General features: G+C 40.9%; 1 protein-coding gene across 1 annotated transcript in view; it reads left to right on the top strand.

Annotated features, from left to right (window-relative positions):
• The window catches only part of SMG1 (SMG1 nonsense mediated mRNA decay associated PI3K related kinase), a 74,558-nt gene that overhangs the window by 41,981 nt on the left and 13,345 nt on the right, over positions 1-19,232 (top strand). Inside the window, exons 29-53 of the mRNA XM_028706847.2 lie at positions 385-505; positions 1,047-1,295; positions 1,901-2,185; positions 3,200-3,344; positions 4,356-4,491; positions 4,863-5,093; positions 5,221-5,398; positions 5,592-5,753; positions 6,239-6,456; positions 6,636-6,790; positions 7,269-7,491; positions 8,371-8,617; positions 8,738-8,967; positions 10,064-10,312; positions 11,207-11,455; positions 11,699-11,917; positions 12,744-12,934; positions 13,063-13,235; positions 14,076-14,355; positions 14,931-15,203; positions 15,725-15,959; positions 16,413-16,636; positions 16,950-17,100; positions 17,326-17,515; positions 18,318-18,787. Coding sequence (XP_028562680.2) covers positions 385-505; positions 1,047-1,295; positions 1,901-2,185; positions 3,200-3,344; positions 4,356-4,491; positions 4,863-5,093; positions 5,221-5,398; positions 5,592-5,753; positions 6,239-6,456; positions 6,636-6,790; positions 7,269-7,491; positions 8,371-8,617; positions 8,738-8,967; positions 10,064-10,312; positions 11,207-11,455; positions 11,699-11,917; positions 12,744-12,934; positions 13,063-13,235; positions 14,076-14,355; positions 14,931-15,203; positions 15,725-15,959; positions 16,413-16,636; positions 16,950-17,100; positions 17,326-17,515; positions 18,318-18,787 — 5,484 coding nt within the window. The remainder of the gene's footprint in view (positions 1-384; positions 506-1,046; positions 1,296-1,900; positions 2,186-3,199; positions 3,345-4,355; positions 4,492-4,862; positions 5,094-5,220; positions 5,399-5,591; positions 5,754-6,238; positions 6,457-6,635; positions 6,791-7,268; positions 7,492-8,370; positions 8,618-8,737; positions 8,968-10,063; positions 10,313-11,206; positions 11,456-11,698; positions 11,918-12,743; positions 12,935-13,062; positions 13,236-14,075; positions 14,356-14,930; positions 15,204-15,724; positions 15,960-16,412; positions 16,637-16,949; positions 17,101-17,325; positions 17,516-18,317; positions 18,788-19,232) is intronic.

The following is a 19,232-nucleotide window of genomic DNA, read 5'->3' as shown; positions in this document are numbered from 1 at the left end:
TAAATTACACAAAGCCTGATGTTAGCACTGTGATTTGTGTTACTGCTTATTAGTGCTGTTGTGAATGGTCACTGTGCTTATCTTGTGTACATTCCACATTAACTGATAAGGCACATGAACTGTGGCATCTGGATGAAACATATAAGGTTGTATCCATCTAAATTATACTCAAGAGGAAACCCACTGAAATTAATGAGCCTAAGTTATTCAGGTATATTCATTTCAGTGGATCTACTCTTGAGTCGGACTAACATTTGATGCAACACAAAAATTTAGTTCAAAGAACCTGTGTGGGAATGTTTTTATTAGAAGGTTAAGGGAAAACCAGAGCTTTTTAGGCAGCTTAAAGCCCTATCAAGCACTCAACTTTTATGCTTTTTACAGGATTGTCTCATTCCTCTCTTCAGTGAAGCATTGCGTTCATGCAAGCAACATGATGTTAGGCCATGGATGCATGCCTTAAGATATACCATGTACCAGAATCAGTTGCTGGAGAAACTTAAAGGTATAGACATTAAAGTAGAAGCATCTGTGTTCTGTAGGGTTAATTTGTCTCCAATTTGTGTTATTGCTCATTGCCTATGATATTACCTGTTTTGACTTACCTGCCAATTTCAGTATGTGCATGTTCCTCTGACTACAGTGAAATATCAACTTATTCAGAATAATAGGTTTCATCAGAACTAAATACTTTTGGGATTATATTAGCAAAAGATTTCAGATCTTTTCACATTTAAGTAAAATGTAAAAAAATTAGTCTATGGCAATACTATTTAAAGATAAGGAACTTTTAAAAAGATTTTTCTGGACACTTTTGGCTCATCATCATCATCATTCCACACTAGTGGACCACCTTAATGTATATAGCTGTGTAGCAGAATTTACGAAAGCAGCTTCAAAACTCATACTAAATATACATATAAGATTGACGACATTTCATTCACAATAAATATCCATTACATACAAAGCCCATACAGTAATCAGTATATAAGTTTAAACAGTTTATTTGATTCAGAGGACATTTCTGGCTTTATATGTACTTTCAGAGCAAAGTATTCCAGTCAGAAGCCATTTAATGGAACTGGGACTTACTGCTGCAAGATTTGCTAGAAAACGTGGGAATGTTGCTTTGGCAACGCGGTTGCTTGCTCAATGCAGTGAAGTTCAGCTTGGAAAAACCACAATGGCTCAAGATTTAGTCCAGCACTTTAAAAAACTCTCAACACCAATTCAGATGGATGAGAAATGGGGTCCTGAACTTGAAATTGAAAAAACCAAATTGTTATACACAGCAGGTAAGTCTCATTTACATGTTTGTATTGCAAATCACTGCGAAATTCAGTCAAACTTTAATTTAAATGTTTAGATAAAAAAACTAAATCTGCTTTTTTAAATGTCTGGGTATATGCTAAGGTTTAGTATGGGGGTATTAGATCAGAATAAAAAGTTATGTAGGTTTCTCAAAGGGTCTATGCATCTAGTGTTAGTCCCACTGAGACTGAAATTAATAGACATGGCTAATTTAGGTCTATTAATTTCAGTGGATCTACTCTGAGTAAAAGAAGGCTCCAACCTTGTGTAACAAGTGGTTTTTTTGACATTGTAAACCCACATGCCATTCTTCGAACTATTTTCCAAACTCTTCAGTTTTCGAAAGTGACTTGCTATGGGAGCGTGGCCAGGATGGGGAAGACCATCTTCTTTTCTTTTTTGAGAAATGCAGATCCAGACCGCTTTGGGGTGATGGGTCTAGTAATGTGTGGGTTCTTGGCTCTTGCCATTAATTAATTCTCCACATATAACTTAGTTGGCAGTAAAAAATCAGCGGTGTTCTCTCAAGCATGCAAAATAAAAACTGATTATGCAACTAAAATGATATTAATTTTACTGTTTTTTTCAGGCCAGTCAACCCATGCAATGGAAATGCTGAGCTCATGTGCCATCTGCTTTTGCAAATCTGCCAAAGCTGAATATGCTGTAGCCAAGTCTATTCTTACACTAGCCAAATGGATCCAAGCCGAATGGAAAGAGATTTCAGGGCAGCTGAAGCAAGTCTACAGAGCACGGCAGCAACAAAATCTTGCTGGCCTCTCCACATTATCTAAAAACATCTATAGTTTGATTGACCTGCCATCTGCTAACACCATTGAAGAGGACTATCCTAGGATTGAAAGTGAATCCACAGGTATAAAAGTTCCTCTGTTAGTTTTCTGCTTTGTCTGCATACATGTTTGATATGGTGGTTCCATGCTGTTCAGTAAGAGGCAACATTAATTATAGGCCAGATGTGAACAGCCTGTGGCCCTTGGCAGAAATGTGGCCTCTGCCTAGTTTTTTGCAGCCCTTTGCCTAATTTTGAAAGTCCTTAGGCAAGAGTTACCTGTCCCACTAGGGTGGGATGGGATGTGGAGAGAAGGGGGTGATCCTGTCAGTTGTGGCTTCTGCCGCAACCATGCAGCCCTTACAGATTGGCCCATTAGATAGTCATACCCTCGAGCAAGTACATAGGTTTAATTACCTAGGATTACTTATGGATGAAAAGCTTTCACGGAAACCCCACCTGGATGCAACCAAGTTATTATCTGCCCACTCTGCTAGGCAGCCATTCAGGTTGGGGGGGAGGGCAGTTAATCAATTGAGCCATCAAGATCTATGTGTCAAAGATCATTGCACAAGTGCTTTACAGGGCTGAGATCTAGGCATTCTTTATTCATCATGCTAATTCAAATTAAGTATTTGAAGTGTTGGACTATTTGGTCCAGCTAAAGCTAATCTCCCAAGTGTAGACTGTCAAAAACTGGAAATTTCTCTGGAATTGGAGTGAGCAAAACATAGGATCCGCTGGTAGATTGTTAGATGGTTTGCAGCAGATTGGCAATGGTTTCTGGCAAGCAAAAACACCCCCCTCCCCATTGGACTGTTAGAGCTGTATTTTTCATAGCTTTGATGAAGTTTTGAACATAAATATGCAGGAGATTGGCTCTTTGGGTAGTTGGCTGTGCTCCTGAGATTCCATTTTGCATTAGGCTATATGTGACTCGGCCACAACTTTTCATTGTTTCTGCTTGGTAGACCTTCGTATTCTAGTAAAAAGCAAAGCAAATCTTGCAAGCCTGAAGTTTAATCATGTGCCCAGAGGATCATGATACCATTGTACCTTTTTGAAGCATCCACTTCATGCTTTGTTCTTTCATTGCAGTAAACATTGGTGTTGGAGAACCTGACTTCATCTTGGGACAGCTCTATCGCTTGTCTTCGGCACAAGCACCTGAAGTAGCCAAATCATGGGCAGCACTTGCTAGCTGGGCTTATAGATGGGGACGAAAGGTAGTTGATAATGCCAGGTAAATCTTATTTTTTAAAACCAAAATGGACTCTGAACATGTTTCACATTAAGTGATTTTCCTACCACTATGAAACTTTCCTGGTTAACATTGTGCTCTCCTGTCAAACAAGATGGCTTGCTAATGTATGAACCTTGCTGGCTGAGTAAGATGATTCCCATTACTGAAAACCCAGGAGGTATAGATATGCGGCTTACAGTATGGCAGTGACCGAGAGCACAGTGGGTCATTTTGTTCTTCTGATGAGCCATTGGATACTAGAATTTGAATTCCTCAGATTTATAAGGAATAATAAACTATAGGCTCTCTTTAAAGCTGGCTGTTTCGTGGGAACCGCTGTGCAAAGTTCTTTGCAAGCCCTGTGCAGCAATTAGCTCACAGTCAAAGCTTACTTTCTGTAGGCATCAGGAAACTCCAATTCAGCCTGTCCAGCACCATTTGGCTTTTCCACCTGCCAGATGATGGGCAACAGAGCTGAAGCATACTGTCCCTTGCCAATGCACATTAGGGAGCACACTTCCAGTTGTGCATTAGGAGCAGAGTCCTCTTCCTGCTGTTGCTTATGATGTCAGGTGTTGGACAGATGGGGATGGTTTGGGGAAAACAGCCTCACGGGCCAGTATTCTGCACCTTGGTCTATACTCCCTTTCCATTCCAGATAAAATCACTTACTTTGCCCTTCCATTCCTCTAAAGAACTTTGCAGTTGCTTGCCTTTTCTTCTCTTGCACTGAGAAGAGCCTGATAGTTAAACAGACCATATTTTCTGACTTGGTATTGTATCTGAATGCAGTCATAGCTTGGAAGTAACCACAGTTGTTGCTGATGACTCTGCAGCACTGAATTGCAACTTACAGTTGCAAGCCTTTGTGCAGAGATGATGTTTTAACCTAAAGCAGCAAGTAATTTAAATGCTAGAGTATTAGAAGTCAATGCACAGTGTAGCAAAGATATGTTAGCACCATGCTTATTCCTTACTTTCAAAGTTGATAAAATATGTGATGTTATACAGTCAGGGAGGTGTTCGTCTACTGCCAAGAGAGAAATCTGAAGTTCACAGCCTACTTCCAGAAAACGTTACAGAAGAAGACAGAGAGAAAATCTATGGCATCCTTGGACAGGCAGTGTGCCGGCCAGCTGGGATTCAGGTTAGTATAAATTAACTTTCAGAAGCGTTTCATTTGTCAGGGGTAGCTAACATGGTGCTTTCCAGATGCTGTAGACTACAAATTGCATCAGCCCCAGCCAGTATTTTCAGTGATTAGAACTGATTATGTTTAATATGATTGGCAAATGCCACTAATAAGACCAGCATAAATAGGCTAGATAGCATATTAGTTTTTTGAGCTTTCAGAAAAAACAAGCCACCTTTTATAACAGGTTGGTTATTTAAAATGTGAGACACCAGTTCAAAGGCAAAAACTTGACAAATGATTTAGGTATACATGAAGAGGAGTGAATATTTGTAAGTGTGTACGTGATGGGTAAAATTGTTTATTTTTGTTTAACTTTAATTTAGGACGAAGACATAACTCTTCAGATTTCAGAGAATGAAGATAATGAAGAAGACGATATGGTTGATGTCATCTGGCGGCAGTTGTTGACGAGCTGTCCTTGGCTTTCAGACCTTGATGAAAATTCAACCGAGGGCCTAATCAAAGTGTGGAGAAAAGTTGTAGACAGAATCTTCAGTCTTTATAAACTCTCATGCAGTGCCTATTTTACTTTCCTTAAACTCAATGCTGGTCAGGTATGCCGTACGTTTTGACTAGTGATGTAAGCAAGGTTGTTTTGTTTATGTTTTGTTTTTAAAGTCTTTGGAGCTTGTGGGAGAGCTGTATGTTCAGTGAGGTTGTTTTGTTTTTTTTCATGTGTAGGTTCCTCTGGATGAAGATGATCCCAGACTGCATCTAAGAAACATTTCGGAACAGAGTACTGATGATGTGATTGTAATGGCAACCTTAAGGCTGCTGAGGCTGCTTGTGAAACATGCTGGAGAACTCCGGCAGTATCTGGAACATGGGCTGGAAACCACCCCGACAGCTCCATGGCGAGGTATGGAAGATCTCAAAAGAGAGAAGGAACCCCACAAGTTAGGGGCTGCCTCCGTCTCCACTGTTTGGTAGCAGAATAACATTTATTCTACTTGTAAATGGAGTAAAATTATGTTGCCCTTTAAAAATGAGGGGGGGGGAGAGGCAAATGTGCTCTATGGTAAGCTTATTTCTGTGCTTTTATCTTCATAAAGGTATTATTCCTCAACTCTTCTCACGTCTAAATCATCCTGAAGTATATGTTCGTCAGAGCATTTGTAATCTTCTTTGTCGGGTAGCGCAAGATTCTCCTCACCTTATATTATACCCTGCAATTGTGGGTACTATTTCACTTAGCAGCGAATCTCAAGCTTCAGGTATGTTTTGGTAGTCATATTTATATTTGCCCATCCCAATTCCATCCTTCATGTCACATACCATTTCACAAGATCTCCCAACCCTCATTTAATTTACCTTTCTTTAACACTTTTATCTTTTAACATCTTTACAGTTAAGAATTTCTAGTAGCTGTAGCTGAGGTATCTCACAGATGTGCAGTTCCACTGTTGCCAATACCTGGATTTAACTTCAATAGATTAACTGGTTTTACAAAATCTAGAGTTGCCAGACCTCAATTCAGCATAGTTTTCCTGTCTTTTCATGCAGCTGAGTGTGACTGGTGTTACTTAAACATGCTCACAGTATTTTGAGAGTTTCCTCTTGCATGAGCACACAGTTTATAGATGTTGTAGTCAAAGGCAAATCATTATAATCCTGGTCAAAGATACAGTTTTACAGCAACCAGCTGGCCTTTGTGTTTTGACCTAACCTGTTGACCTAATATTTTCTCTTTAAAACCTAGGGAGCAAATTCCCATCAGCAATACCTACCTTTTTGGGTAACATCCAGGGTGAAGAGTTGTTGGGTAGTGAGTGTGATGAGGGAAGTCCCCCTGCTTCTCAAGAGAGCATAAAGGATGAGCCAAAAATGGGCCTAAATGAAGACCAGGCGATGATGCAAGACTGCTACAGCAAGATTGTAGAGAAGTTGTCAGCTGCAAATCCAACAATGGTGTTGCAGGTATAATTGCAGTTCAGCCAGAATTCGGGGATATTTGTGTTTGGAGTCAAATTGAGTGCTTTATGTGTTGTGTACTTACGCAGGAAGAAATCCATTCTATTTACTCTGAGAATTACATTTTGAGACTTTTAGAAGTGCAACTGCACAGTTAAAAATGCACAATTTTTTTTGTTATCCAGGTTCAGATGCTCGTAGCAGAATTGCGCAGAGTTACTGTTCTTTGGGATGAACTTTGGCTTGGAGTGCTTTTGCAACAGCACATGTATGTCCTTAGACGGATTCAGCAGCTGGAAGATGAAGTAAAGAGAGTCCAGAACAACAATACTCTGCGCAAGTATGTTTCCAACAAAGTGTATATGGATATGTGTTGCAAATGGGCAGCCTTTCCTCCTGATAATTAATGGTGCTATTTTTTTAATGGCTATTTTTTTAATCACATCATGAAAACAGCCCTGTAATATTAATTCACCTCTACTTAAGATACTAAAGTGCCACAAAGGGAGTAGTAGAAAGTGTCCCTCCTGATTTGGAAAGGGTTTTTTGGATGTTCAGCAAATTATACGCAGTTCCTTTTGTTTCTCACTGTCCAAGGTTTCGGAGAACTCTGGAGACAGAATATCATGTAGTGTAAATTCTGATTCTAGATAATCTAGGGTGTGTGTGTTTAATGCATTTATTTACATTCTTTTTCATGGTTGGTTTTAAAATAACAAAGTTCCTTTCATTGTTTTTGGTAGCAATATCTAGAAATTTCAGCATACTTGAAATGCAAGTGACACTTTTGCCAAAACCTTTATCTCTTTTTTTTCAAGAGAGGAAAAAATAGCCATCATGCGTGAAAAGCACACTGCCCTAATGAAGCCCATTGTATTTGCTTTGGAACACGTGAGGAGCATCACTGCGGCTCCTGCTGAAACGCCACATGAGAAGTGGTTTCAGGACAACTATGGAGATGCAATTGAAAATGCCCTAGAAAAACTAAAGAACCCATCTAATCCTGCAAAGCCTGGAAGCAGCTGGATTCCTTTTAAAGAGGTATAGTACGTCTCTCTTGCCAAGAATACAATAACTTAGAATATTTTTCTCTGCTGTGGAAGAATAAAAAAAAGGGTGCTGCTGTTGTAATTTAGAATATTAATGGTTTTGTGGGTAATGACAAGGTTTAGGTTTTAGAGAACTGAGAAAAAGCAATAGAAAAATGGACTAGAAATACCATTAGTTCTTAAATTTTTTACGCTAGAGGTTGCTTTCATTTTTGGCCCATGGGCACATTTGCAAACTGCCATTGCCACTTCAATCCATATGTTTTCTTCTCTCCCCCACCCTCCTGACTGTGCCACTGGAAAAAATTGGGCCAGTCAGACGAACAGCTTCTTCTGCCAGTGTGGTACACGGCTATATGGAGAGGTTTAAGTTTCTCATTCATGTTGCTCAGATTGGCCATATGAAAAGTGGGGAGGGAACAATTTTCATCACATTGCAGGTCTGGGTGGGAGGCCCTGCCTTTCCCACTTTCCATGTTGAGGTTTAAAATAACTTGTCCCCAACACATCTCAGCTGCTTTTCATGGATCAGCTGAGGAGCAAGGAGGGGGCGGGCAGGGAATGCTGTGTGGCTACTTTTGGGATGCAGCCCCCAACACCTTTCTGCAGTAGCTAATAAAAACCAAACAGACACCTTCTAAGATGTCTTCAGTTTTGTGAATTCCTTGGGAATTAGTGGGTTGCATCCAGTTCAGCTCTGTTGGGAGGAGGCTCATTGAAATTTATGGCTCTAATGTAGTCATGTCCATTATTTTCAGCAGGTCTACTCTGAGTAGGATTAGCACTGACTACAACCCAGTATTTTGATAGACTGGAACCATGCAAGGGTCTGGACCTCACCTTCTTCAACCTTGTGTCTTTTAAAAAATAGGTAATGCTCAGTCTTCAACAGAGAGCCCAGAAGCGGGCCAGTTACATTCTGCGCCTCGAGGAAATAAGCCCCTGGCTGGCTGCCATGACGAACACTGAAATAGCTCTCCCTGGAGAAGTGTCTGCCAGAGACACGGTCACAATTCATAGTGTAGGAAGCACCATAACAATTCTGCCTACTAAAACCAAGCCCAAGAAGCTCCTGTTTCTGGGCTCAGATGGGAAAAACTACCCATACCTTTTCAAAGGTGAGAACATTCTGTAACTTCTCCTTGTCCTAAGCAGAAAAATTTTAATGGAGGATATATTGCATTCCCTTTTCCAGTTACATTACGTACTGTCTGGTTTGCGTCTATTTTTCACTGCAGGACTGGAAGACCTGCATCTTGATGAACGGATCATGCAGTTCTTATCCATTGTTAATACGATGTTTGCGACCATAAATCGCCAAGAGACACCCCGTTTCCATGCCAGGCATTACTCTGTTACTCCACTAGGAACACGATCAGGCCTAATTCAATGGGTGGATGGAGCCACTCCTTTATTTGGACTTTATAAAAGGTGGCAGCAGCGAGAAGCAGCTTTACAAGCACAAAAGGTAATGACTACATTATACATGCTGGCACCAGTTGTGAAGTAAACTCTGTAATTTTACATTATAATTCATGGAAGTATTAACGGTTACTGAGACAGAATCAAAATTCTGATTAAAATTCTAAGTACGGTATATGCTGAAATGTGGTGTCTTATAAGGGTTATTTTAAAATTAATTTGAGGTGCAGAGAATGATGAAATGTGTGTGTGTGTGTGTGTGTGAGAGAGAGAGAGAGAGAGAGAGAGAGAGAGAGAGAGAGAAATGTTGTGTGTGTGTTGAACGGTATGTATGTGTCCTTTTCTCAGCCTGCAGAGCTATAACTTGGAAGGCTGGGTTTTGGGCTGAGGACATCTATGAACTCTGCTCTAGTGTGATAGCAAATCATAGAAACTCATGTCTTTAAAACATGTGTGTGTTGTTGTATGCACAAGTTCAGACCTGCTCTGTGCAGTGTCTCTTATCTTATGTAGCTTATGCAGACACGGAGGTTTTCTTTTGAAGAAAGCGTTCACTGAGTCTGGAGTTAGAGGCACCTCCCAGTCCTCCTGCCGCTCCAGATGCAGAAATCTGAAAGAGGCAGAGATTCTACATGAACATTGGTCTCTGGGACGAATTGCTCCTGATTCCAGTACTGCCAATATGGAAAACAAGAGCAGTACTGCTTTAATTAAGTTAAGCAATACTGGCTATAGGAGAGTGCATATTCTTGGAGCAGGAAAGGGATGGTGCATACCAGAGCCTAGATGCCATAAGAATCCCATCTTCTGTCTTGCTGTCCATGTGCAGCACAGATATAGCAGCCATGGGAAATAATAGTTGGAGCAACAGCACTTAATGCAACAGGAGATCTTGGAAAGCAGAGTGGGAAACTGGGAAGCAATATGAGACACACACACCCCCGGCTAATTCTTCTTAAATTGATTTAGCTTGGAACTGCAAAAGGGTCAGTAGCAATGAGCACCCTATATATTAAATGCAAACACAAAGATTTATTCATCTGTTTCAAACAATCTCCCAGCCAGGGTTTAAATATATGACATATTGATTCCGTCCCAAGATATAATGGAATAGTAGTTGAACTGTGCAAAAACTTTTTTAGGCCCAAGATTCATACCAGACTCCTCAGAATCCTGGAATAGTACCTAGACCTAGTGAACTGTACTACAGTAAGATTGGACCAGCTTTGAAGGCAGTTGGGCTTAGCTTGGATGTATCCCGTCGAGACTGGCCTCTAAATGTAATGAAGTCTGTTTTGGAAGAGTTAATGGAAGTCACACCTCCCAATCTTCTTGCTAAAGAACTTTGGTCATCATGCACTACACCTGATGAGTGGTGGAGAGTCACACAGGTATGTAGAGACCTTTCCTAATAGAATCTTAATGTTTGAGTAGGTTTAGTCTAATATCTCCTTGCCTTAGGGACGCGGGTCGTGCTGTGGGTTAAACCATAGAGCCTAGGACTTCCCGATCACAAGGTTGGCGGTTCGAATCCCTGCGACAGGGTGAGCTCCCATTGCTCGGTCCCTGCTCCTGCCAACCTAGCAGTTTGAAAGCACGTCAAAGTGCAAGTAGATAAATAGGTACCACTCTGGCGGGAAGGTAAATGGTGTTTCCGTGCGCTGCTCTGGTTCGCCAGAAGTGGCTTAGTCATGCTGGCCACGTGACCTGGAAGCTGTACGCTGGCTCCCTCGGCCAATAAAGCGAGATGAGCGCTGCAACCCCAGAGTCGGTCATGACTGGACCTAATGGTCAGGGGTCCCTTTACCTTTACCTCCTTACCTTATTTACACAAACAACCATGCTTTCCATCTAAATTTGGTGGATTCTTGTAGAAATCCTGAGTGGCTTTTCTGAAGAATTATTTCAGAATAATTTCAATGGAAGAACAGACCATCTTGCATTATTGTTCTGGATGCCACTTAATTTCGAAAGTAAAATTGGCAGATGTGCTTTCCCACTAGGTAGCGGTCTGGTTTGGGGTCATTTGCTTCTTATACCACATCTGTTAGTCGGAAAGTAGAAATAGGAATGTGTCCATGCTCATTCTTCTCCCTGGCCTGGTGCTTCTCCTTGAGCATAATTAGCCTTTGTGTGGATAAAGGAGCATGTGGCTTATAGTTAAGCTATATAATGACCCCCCAAAAAAAACTTTTAGTAGTTTTTTATTTAGAGTACACTTTTTAAAATGGTGGGGAAAAGAGATTAATAATGATGATACTTCCCTCCCCCACCCCTCTTCCCAGTCTTATGCAAGATCCACTGCAGTCATGTCCATGGTTGGCTACATTATCGGCCTCGGAGACAGACATCTGGACAACGTTCTTATAGACATGACTACTGGAGAAGTTGTTCACATAGATTATAATGTTTGCTTTGAGAAAGGGAAAAGCCTTCGAGTGCCTGAGAAAGTTCCATTCCGGATGACACAAAATATTGAAACAGCATTTGGAGTAACAGGAGTGGAAGGCGTTTTCAGGCTTTCTTGTGAACAGGTAGGCCATGGGATATTGGGCTTTAAGGAAGTCTTGAATTTCTGTGAATGAAGCTTTTGCTTTATGGGGGGCCTTTTCAGTAGTGGTCTTAAGTGTGGAACGCCCTCCCCAGGAAGGCCTGCCGAGTCTTGCCACTGAATGCTTTCAGAAGTTGGGTTGAAACTTCCTAACACTGGATTTGGGCTTGGTAGCTAATTGCAAGTGCACATTTTAAATGATACATGTAATACGCTTTAAAAACAGGTTCTGCACATCATGCGGCGAGGACGAGAAACCCTTCTGACATTACTGGAAGCTTTTGTTTATGACCCACTTGTGGACTGGACCGCAGGGGGAGAGGCAGGGTTTGCTGGAGCAGTGTATGGTGGAGGTGGGCAGCAAGCTGAAAACAAGCAAAGCAAGAGAGAGATGGAAAGAGACATCACACGCAGCCTCTTCTCTTCCAGAGTTGCTGAAATAAAGGTATGTTAATCCTTTAAAAAATTCGTTTTATATGTATCTGCTTGTTACTTTAGATTCCAGGAACAGTGTGCAAAGTTGCTTGCAAGAATTAACTCGAAACAGGTTTTAGATTACAGTATTTCAAGCACGCTTCCATCTTAGTGAATCTATTTATGCTGTAACTTTAGAAATACATACACTCACAACATGAGGGTTGTTTTTTTAAATTTTCTTACAAAAATGTGATTTTTCGATTGACTTGCCTAAGATCCAGGACAAAGCGCTGCCTTCTGGAAATTCCCCCCGGAAGTCAATTTCGCCTTTGAAATCCCAGTAATGTCTGGGAAAATCCAGACATGTAGCAGTCCTAGTCCAGGGGAATTTTTGGTAATCTGAGAAACTGATTGATAATACAAAATACACATTTCACCAAAGGAAGGACTGATGATAGTCAGAACCCTGAAAACAAACAAAAACAGGCAAAACATGCCATCAAAACATAACAGACAAGAAAGTAGGCAAAACAAAGTAGGCAACCTCCCCAATAAAAACCTCAGTTTTAAAATGAAATGGAAGCAGGAGGCCCTGATGGGTGGTTAGGTGGTTGTTTGAAGATGCTGTGGTGGCCATGAACAGCATGTTGGAGACCCAGTTTTTGCCATCCTGTCATTCAAACATTAATTTTGCTCTGAAGTTTTAAAATGTGTGACTTGTTCACCTTTTTATTTGTTTAATACTCAGTCTAATTTAGTGATAACAATATCAGTTTCACTCCACTTGTGATACTGGTAGTGAAAAGTGGTAGCAAGTGTTATTCATAAGTAAGTAACATAAATCTTGCCTACAGGTCAACTGGTTTAAGAACAGGGATGAGATGCTGGCTGTGCTTCCTAAGCTGGATGGCAGTTTAGGGGAATATTTAAATTTGCAAGAGCAGTTGACTGATGTTGAAAAATTGCAAGGCAAATTACTAGAAGAGAGTGCCTACCTGGAAGGAGCAGAAGCAGCGGATCACCCTTGTCACACACTGCAGAACAGGTACGAGAAATCTCACTTTAGTTTAGATATTCAAATGCTTTATGGAAATTCAAAACTGCATATGTTTCTCTAGAATTTGGAGTTGGACAAAAAATTCACTTAATGTGGCTTCTTCCTTTTTAACACAGATATTCTGAACACACTCAGCTGCAATCTCAACAGAGAGCAGTACAAGAAGCAATCCAGGTGAAACTGAATGAATTTGAGCAGTGGATATCTCATTACCAAGCTGCTTTCAATAATCTGGAAGCAACTCAGCTCGCAAGTCTTCTTCAGGAAATCAGTACCCAAATGGATCTTGGTAATGAAACAAATTAGGTGGTCCTCCCCCCCCACCCCATTGTCCATATTGTGAGGCAGAGCAAGGTGGCAGATTAAGGGCAAGTAAAATGGTGTTGGGGGTGTTTTTGTTTTTACTACAAGGGGTTAACATTTTTATATGTTCAGGATACTTCTTTGTTACAATACTGTACTGGGCAGTCAGCTGCTGAATGTCTGCTGCCTTTGGAATGTATTGCATTGGTATGCAATGGATATCAGGTTATTCTAGGCCAACCATAGGTAAAGGTAAAGGGACCCCTGGCCATTAGGTCCAGTCGCAGACGACTCTGGGGTTGCAGCGCTCATCTCGCTTTATTGGCCGAGGGAGCCGGCGTACAGCTTCCGGGTCATGTGGCCAGCATGACTAAGCCGCTTCTGGCGAACCAGAGCAGCGCACGGAAACGCCATTTACCTTCCTGCCAGAGTGGTACCTATTTATCTACCTGCACTTTTACATGCTTACAAACTGCTAGGTTGGTAGGAGCAGGGGCCGAGCAATGGGAACTCACCCCGTCGCGGGGATTCATACTGCCGACCTTCTGATCAGCAAGCCCTAGGCTCTGTGTTTTAACCCATAGTCCCAACCATACTGTGTGCATATTCCTTTAGCTTCAACAAAGGTAGTCAACATGGTGCCCTCCAGATGTTGTTGACTACCACTCCGATCTCCTCTGATCTGTGGCCTTGCTGACTGGGACTGAGGGAAGTTATGGTCCAAAATATGCGCACGGCTGTTGCTGAACATGTTTTGCCCCTGAACATTTTCCTCTCCTCTAGTTAGGTTTTAACATCCTTCTTTTTTTAATGGTTCCTTTTGAAGGTCCTCCAAGTTATGTCCCTGCAACTACCTTCCTTCAGAATGCTGGACAAGCACACTTGATCAGCCAGTGTGAGCAGCTAGAGGGTGAGGTTGGTGCTTTCCTTCAGCAGAGGCGATCTGTTCTGCGTGGATGTCTTGAACAGCTACACAACTATGCTACTGTAGCTCTGCAGTACCCCAAAACAGTGTTTCAGAAACACCGCATTGAGCAGTGGAAGACCTGGATGGAAGAACTGATTGTTAACATGACAATAGAACGCTGTCAGGATCTTTACCGGAAGTGAGTTGTCAGTTGTTTGCACCCACAGAAAGTGGGAGGGTTAAATTATTTCAAGTCTTTGGTAGTTAAATTTCTGCGGGAAAATAAATTCTCATTTATTATCACCATACTAATTTCTACAAAGTTGAGCTCAGTTAAGTGTTGTGTATGTGTCAGCATGTAAAATGTAAGTACAGTGGTACTTCAGGTTAAGTACTTAATTCATTCTGGAGGTCCGTACTTAACCTGAAACTGTTCTTAACCTGAAGCATCACTTTAGCTAATGGGGCTTCCCACTGCCGCTGCGCCGCCGGAGCATGATTTCTGTTCTCATCCTGAAGCAAAGTTCTTAACCTGAGGTAATATTTCTGGGTTAGCGGAGTCTGTAACCTGAAGCGTATGTAACCTGAAGCGTATGTAACCCGAGGTACCACTGTATTTCTCTGCCTCATGTATCTCAACAGAAAATGGTAGTGTTTCAGGGTAGAGCACAGATGATGCTAGGCATTTGCCAGGCATCACATTACAAAATGCATGAAAGAATATGCATTCTTTATATGCATTAAATAAATATTTGTAATTTTATTGTTTGTCAGGTATGAAATTCAGTATGCTCCTCAGCCGCCTCCGTCTGCCTGCCAGTTCATAACTACTACAGAAATGACTTTGCAGAGATACGCAGCAGACATCAACAGCAGGCTTATCCGCCAAGTGGAACGTTTGAAGCAAGAAGCAGTCACTGTTCCTGTGTGTGAGGAACAGCTAAAAGAAATTGAGCGTTGCATTAAGGTCTTTCTTCATGAAAATGGAGAAGAGGGTTCATTGAGCTTAGCAAGTGTTATCATCTCGGCTCTCTGCACTCTTACCAGGTGAGATGCCTGCAAAATTTGACAAGAGGTGGTGGTTTTTTTGTTTTGTTTTTTGACCCCTCCTTCAAAAATACATTTCCCAAGGTTTTAAATTCCTTTAATTTCATATGTATCAAATTTACTTAACCATAATTCATGAAAATGCTTTATCTAGAAATGGAATATACTGCATTTTTCCATGTATAAGACAATATTTTTTTCTGGAAAAAAATAGTGATAAATTGGGGGTTGTCTTATACATGGGTTAATACAGTAAGTAAGCGAGGGCTGGAGCCCTGGTGGTAGTTATGGCACCAGTTCCGTCAGCCAGAGTGGGGGATTGTCAAAAAACAGCTCAGCAACTTTCTAAATTATTAAATTTCTTAATTTTGGGTTCCCAAAAATAGGGGTTGTCTTATACATGGGGCCGTGTTATACAGGGGAAAATACAATAGTATCCTTTCTAATGGGTTTTAAAAGATTAAGATGCATAAATTGGAACAAAAACTTCTATTTATTTACAAACTATCTTTTTCATTTAGACGTAATCTAATGATGGAAGGTGCTGCATCCAGCGCTGGAGAACAGCTGGTGGACCTGACTTCAAGAGATGGAGCCTGGTTCTTGGAGGAGCTGTGTAGCATGAGTGGGAACGTTACGTGTCTTGTGCAGTTACTGAAGCAGTGTCATCTGGTCCCACAGGATTTAGATATTCCTAATCCAGTTGAAGCATCAGAAGCTATTCACCTAGCTAATGGAGTTTACATCTCACTTCAGGTGAAATATATCTACAACGTGTGTTTGTAGCAGCTCATGCTAATATACAAACCCCTTTGTAGTGAGCTGTAATAAGATGAAGTGAAGTTGGAATAATGCTACAGTCCTAAATAGGTTTATCTGGGAGAAAGACCCACTGAGAATAGGGGACTGACTTCTGAGAATACAATTGAGAGCATATTCTAAACACTTACATTTGTTCTCCTTATTAACCAGCAGCACATTATACTTTGAAAACTCAATAATAATAATAATAATAATAATAATAATAATAATAATAATATACCCCACCCATCTGGCTGGGTTTCCCCAGCTACTCTGGGCGGCTTCCAACAGAATATTAAAATACAATAGTCAGTTAAACATTAAAAGCTTCCCTAAAAATTGTAGCATAGCCATCAGATACTTTGCTGCTATCTTCTTGTTTTCATGCATTTGTTGTTGTTCCGCCAGGAGCTGAATTCAAATTTCCGTCAGATTATCTTCCCAGAAGCACTTAGGTGCTTAATGAAAGGAGAATATACTTTGGAGAGCATGCTTAATGAGCTGGATAACCTGATCGAACAAGTTACTGATGTTCCTTTGCAAACTCTGGTTGAGTCTCTTCAAGCTTACCTAAGAAACGCCGCAATGGGGCTTGAAGAAGAAACGCATACTCATTGTATTGATGTTGCAAGGTAAATCATTGGGTTTGTTGTATCTGGTGCAAATGCTTGCTTTAAGAGTTAGCTTGAAACAGCCCACAATCATGGGTCATAAGACAACATGCCATATGGTGGCTTGTTTGTGCCCTGTGTGACACCCACAAGACACCCACATTCACAACTTAGCCATGGTTTAAAAAAAGCTACAGCTTAGCGTGATCTGAAATGTGCTGAAGGATTAGTCCGTTATTTGACATTTCTTTAACCAAATGATAGGCCTGCCGTAGTGTTTGTCCTTAAAACTATTTGGATATTCAGGTCCTAACTACCCTTTTTGCTTCTTTAGGATGCTTCACGCCCAGTATGGTGAACTGATTCAGCCAAGGAATGGCTCGGTTGACGAAACACCCAAAATGTCAGCAGGCCAGATGCTGTTGGTAGCATTTGATGGAATGTTTGCCCAAGTGGAAACAGCATTTGGCTTATTAGTTGAAAAGGTAAGGTTACTTACTAAAGCTAACTTTGGAAATAAGGTCCAGGCAACTCCCGATTCACACGGGGGTTGCGTTCTGAGTCATCGCGTGCCATGCAGAGCGCACTGCACATAAATCCGCCTCGCCCCTTTTCCCAGCCACTTCCAGTTTGCCGTGATGTGTGCATGCACACATCATTTGGTCTTTGTATTTGGCAGATGACCTAACATTTTTCTTATTTTCCTCCAGTTAAACAAGATGGAAATACCAGTTGCCTGGCGTAAGATTGACATCATCAGGGAAGCTCGCAGCACCCAAACTAACTTTTTTGATGATGATAACAACCGGCAGGTTTTAGAAGAGATTTTCTTTTTAAAACGACTGCAGACAATAAAGGATTTTTTCAGACTCTGTGGCACTTTTTCTAAAACTCTTTCAGGTAAGTGCATACAACATTCCTAGTTTACATCTCATTAGGTAAAGTTAAGCACTGTTGTCTGCCTTGAATCTTAAAGTGAAATTACAAATAACAGTATCTATGTGTGAAACAAAATAAAACATTGGGCTCAGCAGATTTTCATCTTTTATTACCTGCATGTTTTAAAGCTGTGATGTAATGACTACAGTAGCAGCATTCTCAAAATACATGGGTTATACTGTGCCATGAACAACTTCTAGTAGTACCATAAGTATTAAGCTGTTACACAAAACAAAACAAAAAACAACTGGTTAAAAGGTGCAGAAGACAGCCAGTAAGCACAGGAAATTTATTTCCATGCTTGCTCAAGCTTTCTTTGTGAAGAGCAAACCCAGAGTTTTCATGTTTCCTCTGTGATGTTTCAACACTTGCTTTATTATTGAACCAGTACATATTACTGAATGTATTGACTGTTGAATTATTTTGGCATTATTTGGAAGGCAGCAAAACGGAATAGATGTTTGCTTCCATGTTTTCATTTTCCCCTAGAAAAGAACCAAGAACATTTTTAATTAATTCAGGAATGCTATTGTGGAGTTAGCCAAATCAGTGTGCCTTAAAGCATGTACCAGCCTGTTAAAATGGGGTTTATATTTATCTCAGTCAGCTTGGACCTTGCCCATTTGCATTTCATAAGAGTGCCATTGTAATCTTGGCTGCAGTTAATTTATGTTGTCAGCTCTCTAGAGCAGAAATTCGATCTAGATTCCTGGTCTGTATGTATTTGTTCAATGGCTGTTTCTTTTTTCCCTTTTTTTGTAAGGTGTAAGTTCAATTGAAGATCAAAGCTCTATGAATGGACCAGTGCCAATGGTAAACGTGAAAACCTTGTATCGGAATTCTTGCTTTAGTGAAGACCAAATGGCCAAACCAATCAAAGCCTTCACAGCTGACTTTGTCCGGCAGCTTTTAATCGGCCTTCCCAATCAAGCCTTGGGACTTACATTGTGCAGTTTTATTAGTGCTCTGGGTGTAGATATAATTGCTCAAGTAGAAGCAAAGGATTTTGGGGCTGAAAGCAAAGTCTCAGTGGATGACTTGTGTAAGAAAGCTGTAGAACACAATATCCAAATTGGCAAATATTCACAGTTGGTTATGAACAGAGCAACAGTGCTGGCCAGTTCATACGACACCGCATGGAAGAAGCATGATCTGGTGCGGAGACTTGAAACCAGTATTTCTTCTTGTAAGACTAGCCTTCAGAGAGTGCAACTACACATTGCTATGTTCCAGGTAAGTCTTCAAACTTGTATTTCATTTCAGAATATTTGCTACAGATGTGGAAAGTTGCATAATAAACTAATTGTCTTTGGCGCCATGCCTAAGTTGTGGAGAGAAGTTACCTCTTCAGATTTTAAACAGTATCGTACATTTAGAAGTAGCTTCATACTGTTTTCCACATTATTGATCTGTAGAGCAGCCCCCTTCGTCATGTGAGGTGAACTTCATGGCTGCATGAGGATTTGAGAGTCCTTATTTCACCAACTTTGTCCATTTGCCCCTTGAAACCTCTCTCTTATTGAAAACCTGCAGGGTGGATTTCCTGCGGGCCTCTTGACAATACTTTGAAGCAGATCCTCTTCTCTGGTTCTGAGGGCACTTTGAATTTTTCTAGGCAGAAACCCTCTATCTTTGTTAGTCATGAAGTTTATAGCTACTGTTGTAGCTGTTGGGTACA

This window comes from Podarcis muralis, chromosome 14 (assembly GCF_964188315.1).
Source record: "Podarcis muralis chromosome 14, rPodMur119.hap1.1, whole genome shotgun sequence".
Taxonomy (NCBI): Eukaryota; Metazoa; Chordata; class Lepidosauria; order Squamata; family Lacertidae; genus Podarcis; species Podarcis muralis.
The sequence above is the reverse complement of the archived record's forward strand: the minus strand, read 5'-3'. Positions and strand labels throughout refer to the sequence as shown.